The sequence below is a fragment of the Passer montanus genome, unplaced genomic scaffold (assembly GCF_014805655.1).
Source record: "Passer montanus isolate IOZ18808 unplaced genomic scaffold, ASM1480565v1 scaffold52, whole genome shotgun sequence".
NCBI classification, from domain to species: domain Eukaryota; kingdom Metazoa; phylum Chordata; class Aves; order Passeriformes; family Passeridae; genus Passer; species Passer montanus.
Window position 1 is genome coordinate 1,984,181 of NW_024370152.1, and position 10,632 is coordinate 1,994,812.

Sequence of the window (10,632 nt, forward strand, 5' to 3'; positions counted from 1 at the left end):
TGCTGTAAATGCACCTGCTTTAAGGAGGAGGTTTGATCTAGGCAACCTGTGGACATCCTTCTAACCTGCAGGTTTATGGGGTTCTGTAAAGGTGTAGAAGCAGAAGCTAGCAGCTCTCACGCAGTAAAACTGACTGTTAAAAGGTCTTCTTTCATATATATAGAACTGATTTCTGCATGCATTTTTGTTGTCCTTGAGGAATATGAGAATGTTTTGGCTGAATGTCTGGGTGTTACGATCTCTGAACTGCTGTAAGCTCTAACTCTACTGTAATTTTCTTGTGAGTAATTTACAGTATTGCTTTTTTTTTTGTGGAGATTATCTGAAAACACTGGACACTAATAATCTGAGACTCTTGCAGTTTGTTTTTTTCTGAAAAAGAAATAATGTCTCTTTCCTAGATTGGTAAATCAGAGACTTCTGGAAGTACAGTCCCAGGTTGAAGAACTACAGAAATCTTTGCAGGATCAAGGTTCAAAAGCTGAAGATGTAAGTAGAAATGTACATCAAATTGACATTCGATTACTTACCATTTTTGAAACTTTCACCTTTTTGTAAAAGAAAAAAAAAGTAAAATAATTATACAAACTGAGATTTCTAATAGTTTTGTGTATTTACTTGTATAGTCTTACCAATAAATTGTGCTTCTCTAACTAGGATGTAAGACAATTGTCTAGAATACAAAACCATCCTATGTAGAGATGTCATACATGTTTAATTTGAATAATTGTGTCTGTTGCAATAGAAAGCTCAGCACTTAAATTGTTAAATTAGAATAGAGAGCTTTGCAGGGAATTGAGGAAATGTTGATTCTCCATGAACAAAACATCTGAAGTTGTTTTGGGTTTAGTTTTCTTAATGAAAGTTAAGTCCTTTCCAGCCACTGAAAGGTCTGTAATTTTTCATGTAAATATATCTCAGAATGAAAAAAGACAGACAGACCAAAACTAAAAAATAAGTAAAATAATTAGGCCCTCAAAAGAATGCAGCATTTTCTGTTTTTGTATAGAGGGTTAACTTTATTTTAAATCCAAGAATACACATTGTAGCTGAGTTAGTGTGGAAAACAACTTTCAGTCTTCCACTCACAAATTGTTTATCTCCGGTATTTCAAAGAAGAAGCTCTAGAACTTTATTGAAAGCAGTGATTTGTTGGACTGTACGTGCATAGTGTTTGCTCACAATCTCAGTGTATCATGTTGCTAACTGGCAACAAACTGTAATGCGCTGCTTTCTATTTTTGTGTTTTAACTGATTTATGAAAAATAGTGAAAGTTTTTTTATTAGATGCTTATGTAAATTTAAATTTAAGAGTATGTTAAATTTAGTTTACCCTTTAAATTTTCAGAATAAACCATATGAATACTAAACACCTAGCTGATTTACATCAAGATTATTTTCCTGAATAACTTAGAATGTGTTTTAGAATGCACGTTAAAATAGGTCTGTTCTGAGATGTTCTTTGTTGTCTTGATTATTGGCCAAAATCTTTTCAGGGTGAACAAGAATATGAAAGAATTATTCTCAGATACTGAGTATTGTAAATTATCAAATTGTATTCAGCTTTATTTACTGCAATTTTAATTGTGTCCCCTTTGAGGCTCTGGTTGGGTCAGTAATTTAGGGTGTGACTGCACTCATGGCTTGTGTTGGTCTGCCCATAGCAGTGGTAATTTATAGGCACTGATCCCATGGCCTGTTTTCTGAGTTCGATCTGTAGCATTTACTTTGCTCTTAAGGAAGTAAGAGTGAGTGTAGACTCAGGGAAATGTTGAAGATGCAAGAACCTCTGACATTGTGGTTTCTTCATGCACTCTCCCTTGTAAAGCACAGCAAACCTCAGAAGTTAAACACAGCTGCTCAAGTAGGTCAAAGTTGAGCTGAGACAGCCTGAGTTATCTGTAGGATAGGCATACAAAAAGAGTAACTCTTCAGAAACATAAGAAAAAGCAATAGGAGAGACACAGCATACAGTTCACCAGTACATAATTTTCAGCTCATTTCCTCTGTTTTTTGCTATTTTTCTGCAAAATTGCACTGAGATCTATATTTTACACACTTATACTGCAAATGTGCTCAATCCAGAAAATTAATTTTAATTCAGTCCTGAAATCTGTGGTGAGAGCACAGGTTTGTTGGGGTTTTTTTTTGTTTGCTTGTTGGTTTGGTTTGGTTTTTTAAGTTTTGTTTTGTTTTAAAGCTGAAGTTATTTTTAGACATGCCCAAAAAGGTGTAGAGGTAGTGTCGTAACCCAGGCAAGTGTCCTTGTAGTGTTACATGTTCTGTGCCAAGGTCTGCAAGGGCAAACAGTTTTGATTTTTGTACTGAAGTGCAGTGGTAGGCAGCTGTGTGCCATTGGGCCTGTAATGGGCACTGACACATTCTGTTGGGATGCATGATCAGTCTATTCTGAGTGTTACCTTGTTAGCCAGGCAAAGGCCTCCTTACCCCCATCTTTCAGACTATAGAATCAACAGAATAGATTTGGTTTATTGACTTCAAGAATGCAGTAGCCATGTGGGGCTACTCAACAGTTACCTGAACAGCTTTGACTACATCATTTGCATGTCTTATCACTGTTTTATATCATCCTTTTTCTCCTGTTCTCTGCCCTAATCCCCTCCTATATAAACTTCTTGCCTTTAGTTACTTCTGCCCCACTTGTTAAATCCATCCCACGCCTGATATTTTTTATAATGTAACATATGCAGTCTTGGTCTTACGTGTTGTTACTGATAAACACCTCCCTAAAAGGTCCCCAGAATTCTGTTACCTCTTCAGTTAGCCATGAAGTTCAGCCACTTTTTCATTTGGTGAGACACTGGAACAAGTTACCCACGGAAGCTGTGGATGGCCCATCCATGGAATATTCAAGGCGAGGATGGATAGAGTGCTGAGTAACCTGATTTAGTTGAACGTGTCCGTGCTTGTTGAAAAGGGTTGGACTATGTGACCTTTAAAAGTCCATTCCAACCCAAACCATTCTATCATTATGCTCAGCAATCTTGAAAATCTGCCATCCATCATGGTGACTTTTGTTTTGTGACTTTCATCACCTCCCAGTGTTATTGATCTCATACAGCAGTCTTCTGACATGATAACCCATAGTTTCCCACACCCTGCTAAGTTGGCTTAACCTCAGGCCAGAACCTAACCATCTGCCCCTAACTTTAACATCTAAAATGAAACCAAATTTTGCCCTGAAAAAATGGGACAGACTTGTTCCTTTGGTTTGTTTAAGCATGAAAGGAACTTCAAGCAAAACAGCTTTTATTTCTGTAATGTTTAGGAGACTTATCTTCCTATGCGAGAACAACAATTATAGTCATTACATTTTACATTTATATGAGTTTTTAAATATTACTGATACTGCAAAAATCACAAAATTAATGTTTGCCCATTTTTAGACTGATCTGTGTGGCTTTATTTGCCAAGTACATACAGGATCTTTGGGTACCTAGAATGGCTCATTGAGTGTTTTAGTCTCTTTCTTAATCATGTGTCCTGGGTCAGTTAATGTGGGTAAATTCATTTCTGCTTCTTTTAATTTTTCGGGCTGTTTATCACAAGTAGTTTCTTGCGTGCGAAAACGTGATCTATCTAGCTGGGAAAGAGGTTACTCCCTCAACAGTGCAGATACTTGGTAAATAATACACCAGTGGAATCAGTGTTGACTAGTATTTGTGTCTATTTCAAGATAAACCCAAGTGCAATAAAAGGATTTAAAAAAAAAAAAGCTGAGTTCAATTTTGATTTTGTTACCTTAGAGAAATGGGCACTGCTTCCAGGTTTTTCCCTTTCTTGTCCCAGTCAGCCACTAGTCCCCTAAATGATCAGATACAAGTGATGGGGACAGTTCAAATTATTTGTGACTGATAAAGATGCATACAAATATTTTTTTGTTACATAAAGGGTAGTGTTGCTGCAGCTGTTCAGAGGACTGCAAAAAAGAAAAAAGCCAGTGGTCAAAACCACAGATCCTTAGCTGCTGCGAATTTCTGACTGTGAAATCAGTAGAGCCATGTTGACTTCTTTTTATGGCTCCCCACCTTTCTTGTCATGCAATAAGAAAATCTCTTTTGTAATAATGTAAAAACATGCCCCAGGAATGTGATCAAAGACAATATTTTGGAGACAATTTTTTGACTAAAAAGCTTTTTGAATGCACACAGTAATTTTTTCTGTTAACAAGGTGACTAAATCTTTGTTGAAAGAACATTGGAGAAAAAACAATGAAGTAATTTTGTTGATTATTTTATCCTGTATTTTGATGGTGTTGTGGACCATCAGTCACATGCTAACCCTCCCATGTGATTAATACTGTATAAACACAAACTAAAAAGGCAGTTACAGAATTAAATATTCTACATTTGCTTTTTATTCAATCAGTGTGTCAATAACACAATTCAGCATCACACCACAAAAACACCTGCATCTCTTAATTCTATTTGTAGCCCAACAGACTGGCTATTTTCCTTGGTTTTGTTAGTTGTATGATTTTTGTTTTAAAATTACTTTCCTAATTAGCATTTGCTTTTCCTTTGGAATTCTGATTTAAACACAGTTATTTGTAAACGTGCGTCTTTATTCTTTTTATATTTTTGGGTTTTGTGACATGTTTTAGAAAATGTTACAAGATGAAAATTGCTCATGAGAACAGAGGAAGAAATTGCACACGCGTGAAAAATGCATAGCTTTAACTTTTTCTGTTCATGACTTTCTAAATAGTTTCTTCTGTTGGCTGCTGTTTTGCTTTATACTAATGTCATCTCTGTTTCTTGGCATGGGCTTCTGCTCAAGGCTATTGTGAGTATGGCTTTCTATTTACTTAACACTACTTTCAGTTCATAGACATTTATTGAGTTTGTTTTTTTTTTTTCCTTTTGAAAAATACTCACTGTGTATGAAGTGAGTTTAAAATTTAAAAATTACTTCAAAGTTTTTATTCAAAGAGCTTATCTAAATGTGATTTAACCAGGAAGTGGAACACTGTAAGTTGTATGGTGATTTTTATGTGTCTGTAATCAATAAAGATAAGAAACACAAAAAAAGGTGACATTTTTGCTATACTGTAGTTAGAAATACTCTATTCTTTCTAGTTTTTGTGGGGATGGGAATTTACTTCAACTAATTTGCTACATGTCTTCATGCAATAAAAAAAGGTGACATTTTTGCTACACTGTAGTTAGAAATACTCTACTCTTTCTAGTTTATGTGGGGATGGGAATTTACTTCAACTAATTTGCTACATGTCTTCATGCAAGTTGCAATGCAATATTGGCAGGACAGCTCTTCTTGCAAATTTTGCTGCACTTTCCAATGCAAAGTACTGAACAAATTAAAACAACTGCCTGTCATTTATGGTTCTTACTTTTATTGATCTAGTTCCTGGGAAAATATTTGTAAAGTTCTAAAGGGTTCTAATTTTACCAAAGTCACACAGCTGTGAAGAGTAGGGTACCAGAGAGGCTTTACAGTTGTGATCTAATACTGAAGTAAAAAAGTTGGATTTTGGTTGGAATGTCAAAATTGCATGTTTTAAAATAATTCTAAAAGTATGTTAAAGCTTCACAATACATTAAAATAAAACATTTAACTTTCTATTTTAGTCGGTTCTTCTGAAAAAGAAACTTGAAGAACATCTGTAAGTATTTTTTTTTCCTCTTTTGTTTGCAGTTTGAAATTGTGTTTTTCTATATAGAGAGGAAGGCAGACAGTAGTTAGTGTCTTTAGTGGAAAATAAGCAACTAAGAGAGATTAGATAATACAGGAATATTTGTGCGTCTGCTGCTCAGGTTCTCTTTTTTCCCATAGAAAACCCCTGTGAAATTAAGAACGATGAGGGAGCCATCATCTTGTGTTGGGTAGAAAACTTTGCTTGACATTGTGCAAATATTTGCTCAAGAGAACGAAGTAATTTTTTTCTGACAGAAGCATGTTAATATAAACAAAATTAGTTTGTTTACTCTTTGATATGCATTATGGCATAGAAGTAATACTTTAAGAAGTGCTGTCATTTTATTGTGCTATTTCTGCACATCTTCTACTTCCCTAAAAGAGTATTTGCTTTTTTGACTGACTTGCAAAAAGAAGTTTCTGTTGCTTTTGGGTTTAGCCATTCTTTCCTCAATGTTATATCAGTGATAAGTTTTCATTTTAGGCCCTCATTGTGCAATTAACTCTAAATTCTAAGTTAACTACAGTTATTGACAAAGAAACTGTTTGCTGTTGCAGTTATCCATACAGAGCAATGCTTTTCATCTTAACTAAGAAGTCTTTCTACAGTAATATTGTCACTTGTCCTCATGCTCTGTAGGAAAAAAAATCAGTCATGTCCATAGAAATAATCTGTCTCTGAGGATTTTCTGTTCTGTTAGCACTCATTTCAAGCACAGTAATACTACTGGGGAAACAATATGTGCTTCTGTGGTTTGTAACAGAGAGAAGCTCCATGAAGCTAACAATGAGCTACAGAAGAAACGAGCTATTATTGAAGATTTGGAACCAAGATGCAACAACAGTTGTGAGTTACCTGTGCAGTCCATTTCTTTTCTTTGTAAATTATTTCAGGTGCAACATCTTTAATTATAATACCTAAAGAAGGTGTCAGGTAAGCAAAATGTATGTTTTTAATGGAAGTGACATGTATGTTGTTAATTTCTCTGGAACCTAGGGTGACCAGAAACATGCTTTTAACACTTGAAATGCATGGGAGTCACGTTTTAGAAACACTATAGTAAGAAATCATGGAATCGTAGAATGCTAAGAGGTTAGAATGAACCTTAAAGATCATCTAGTCCCAAACCCCAGTGATGCTGGCTATAGAAATACCAGCTCACTGCTGTTGAACCTCAGCTGTCCAGAACTATCATGTCTCATAAGAGAGAAGAATTTAGAAGATCCTTGCTGTTGTTACTGACTCATTTTTACTTCCAATATATATTCCTCCAATGTGTTTTCAAAAATGTGTTTTAATTTGAGCAAATGTTCTGTTACTGGTCAACGAGAATGTAAGATATGTATTGTATTGCTCAGAGGGTATGCAGAACCCAGTATGTAGTTGTTTTTTAGCACATTATTGATATGTTTTTTACAGAGCACTAATGAGGGAGGTTGTCTGGATTTTTCAAATGAATAGTTATTCTAGAATAAGGCAAAAGATTGTAATCAATGGCAGCTTTTCTGGTTTGTGGTAAAATTATTTTATTCATAGTGAGATGGAGCAAAAAGTAGAAAAAAAATCATGTTGTTTTATGAGATCTGAGAAGTTGTTTAGAAGATGTAGAAGTAATAGTGGCTTGACGTATTTTTATACCAACACAGGCAAAATCTGTGCAATTAAATTGTCCTACTGGTCTCAAATGCTGCTTAAGAAAATGTGAGGGCAAAATTAAATTTAGTATATTCACATTACAGTTTAGTAGAGTTAAGCAGGAGTTTTGCCTCTTAGGAATTATTCCACAATATGTCCATAAAATAACAAAAATCAGTATTTGCCTGTAATACAGGCTAAGATATTATAGTAGCTGTAAGTCATTAGCAAACAGATTTTCTATGTGTATTCAGTGACATGGTTGCTTTATGATTCCATTTCTCTTTATTTGTCAGAATTTTAGAAAGCAAAATTGTATCCCAGAAAATCCATTTTATGAGATTTTATAGGAGTACATATTTTTAATGGGTTTCTGAGCTATACGGTAATTAAATCTGTGGTACCTGCTACATCAGATTTCTTGTCAGCTTTTCTTAACTGAAGTATGTTTTAGATGTGTCTTAAGTGTCTATTGTAAAATATAAAAATATGCATAATGTACTGATGTTGTTTTCCAATGTGTGCATCTCCTGATATAAAGCACTTAAAATCGAGGAATTACAAGAAGCTCTACGGAAAAAGGAGGAGGAAATGAAACAAATGGAAGAACGATACAAAAAGTATTTGGAAAAGGCCAAAAGTGTAAGTGGATATGTTCCACACTTGTCTGACAGAGACAGTATTACGTGTCCACTATGTGGGAATAAAAATTAAGGAGGTATCTATATACACACTAATAAGTTAAAGAGAAGGAAGCTCCATTGATTATCATCTTATTGTTTCAATGGATTAATTCTGCAAAAGATTACCCCATCTTTTATTGATGCTCTTTTGCACTAAAGTCATGAATCACCTTCATTAGTTGTTAAATTTCTCTGATAATGTTCAGCATTCTGCATTCTCTTTTGCCTTTATTGCTTAATATATGCTTCTGTCAAGAAGGTCACTGATATTTAAGTATTGGGGATATAGGTATACTACTAGCTTTGAAATTATAATATTGTGGTCTTAATCATAGTCCCATTTCTTCTCTTGCCATACTTTGTTATTTTGAGTATCTTAAAAGCATATCAATGTGTTTAAATGCATATCATTACCTTGGAATCTGTAAGTAGGTTCCTGATCTGACAGAACTTTATGCTTTCTTTCTTTACTTCTTTGGAATTTCCTGAATGACTTTTTGTGAAATGTCTGAGGAAGTCTAAAAAAATTTCTCCTATGTCCCCCTGCCCTCACATTTTATACTGGTTGTTGTGTCTTAGCATGCATTCCACTGAAAGATAGGATTTCCCTTTATAGTAAGATTTGTATATTTGTATGTAATGTGTTACTGAAGGGTGTTTTATAGGACAGTAGCATTAATTACTTAAGTTTTTGTAATCTTCTTATCAGCTTTCATCTTATTTGTGTTTGGTTTGTGGCTGAGTTTTTTTGTTTCTTTTTGTTGTAATTGATGGGTTTTGGTGCAGAGTTTTTTTTGTAGAATCATAGTCTTTCACTATGGAAGATGTATCCAGGACTAATGTTTTCTTAGAAAAATAACATGCTTTTATAGGACAGAATTACAGAGTCATTTAGGTTGGAAAAGATCTCCAAGATCATCCAGTCAGCTTTTGATTGATGATATAACAGTGTTAATTAGACCATGGCACTAGGTGCCACATCCAATTCCTTGAACACCTCCAGGGATGTGTACACTACCTCCCTAGGCAACCCATTCCTATGTTTAACAATTTAACCTAAACCTTCCCTGGCACAGCTTGTGGCCATGTTGTCTCATCCTGTCACTGGTTGCTTGGGAGAAGAGGCCACAACTCCCACCTGGCTTACAACCTCCTTTCGAGAAGAGAGTTATATGGGCTCCCAGAGTTATCATTTCTCAAGGCTAAGCACCCCCAGCTCCCTCAGCCACTCCTCATAGGATTTATATGTTTACTATACAGTAAAAATATCTCACTTCATTGTTTTATTTCAGCATCTGGACACAACTCTGAAATAAGTAGAACAATAAAAGAAGAGAAGTCTATTTCTATATAGCCAGAGGTTGTTAAAGAGTTTCAAGCCATTTTATATTAAAGGTTTAATAATTCAGGCAATTTGCTAGATTTGTTCTTGGTTTAGCTCTGTTTGCTAGCACTCTTGGATGACACATACAACTGTACCGATGTCCTTTCATCTTTTTAGTAGCTTAACAATTATGCATGTACAACAGAGTGCTTGGCTTAACAGAGCTACCTAGAAGTTACAGCACCTGGTAGGTGAAGCACCAGGTAGGTGAAGCATGGCAACTATCTGTAAGGACAGAAACAGTCCTTCCTCAAACAGGAGAGATTGACAGGCAGGAAAATCATAGCTATGAAAAGCAAAACATTATAGAAGTTGTTTCTCTAACTGTGGCCCCAAGGAAATGTAGCCTGGGTTAGGAACTGCAAATGTGAGTCTGGGATACTGAACCTTCTAGGTATCACTTTTTTTTGTCAGTAGTTTTGTTTCCCAGTCCTGTAAAAGAGGGCCCCTGTTCAGATGCTCTAATGTGTCACAGTTGACAAGAGAGGTAGACATATTTTAAGTTACTTTTTTTTATTTTTTAACCTGACTTAAAAGGTTTTAATTCCTTAACAAGATTGCTTTTGCAGGATTTAACAAAAATCAAACTGGTTTTCTCTAACAGGTCATCCGCACGTTAGATCCTAAACAGAACCAGGGTGCTGCTCCTGAGATTCAGGCACTGAAAAATCAGTTGCAGGAGCGGGACAGAATGCTTCATTCCCTGGAGGTAGTAATCATTGTGTTTTGTGGTAAAAACTCATTGTTTTTTAGTTAGAGACTAATACTTCTATTATACTTTGGCTTTCAATATATGGATTTTTTGTTTTATAGAAAGAATATGAGAAAACAAAAAGTCAAAGAGAAATGGAGGAGAAATTTATCGTTAGTGCCTGGTACAACATGGTAAGAATCTCACAAAACTTTTAATTGAAAATTTTTTTTAAATGAAAGAAATTACTAATACTGTTTGTTTCTGGCATGTTTATAACAGTAGTTTTGTTTGAAAAGCATTTTTCAACACACAAACATAAAAGCAGTTTTTAGGAATCTTAAGTTATCTCTGTGTACAAGTCTGTACCTATAATAACCTTCTGGGGAAAAAAAAAGGAGGTCATAATTTTCAAGTTTTAAAATTAGAAATGGCTCAGATCACTGTTTTGTAATCCCAGCCCTTCACTCACAAAAATTATAGTCCTCAAATTTATTTTGATTCACCATTTTCCAGTCTTCCAGTTGTTTCTAATGAAGGGGCACAATCAAAGCAATTCATC

General features: G+C 34.9%; 1 protein-coding gene across 5 annotated transcripts in view; it reads left to right on the forward strand.

Annotated features, from left to right (window-relative positions):
- Positions 1 to 10,632, forward strand: part of HOOK3 (hook microtubule tethering protein 3) — a 79,703-nt gene that overhangs the window by 56,806 nt on the left and 12,265 nt on the right. For 2 of the 5 annotated variants that reach the window (XM_039724195.1, XM_039724199.1), the window contains exons 16-22: positions 402 to 489; positions 4,729 to 4,806; positions 5,610 to 5,644; positions 6,441 to 6,523; positions 7,854 to 7,954; positions 9,984 to 10,088; positions 10,193 to 10,264. In XM_039724195.1, the coding sequence (XP_039580129.1) occupies positions 402 to 489; positions 4,729 to 4,806; positions 5,610 to 5,644; positions 6,441 to 6,523; positions 7,854 to 7,954; positions 9,984 to 10,088; positions 10,193 to 10,264 (562 nt within the window). The remainder of the gene's footprint in view (positions 1 to 401; positions 490 to 4,728; positions 4,807 to 5,609; positions 5,645 to 6,440; positions 6,524 to 7,853; positions 7,955 to 9,983; positions 10,089 to 10,192; positions 10,265 to 10,632) is intronic. The other 3 variants (XM_039724198.1, XM_039724197.1, XM_039724196.1) reach the window with 2 other exon arrangements.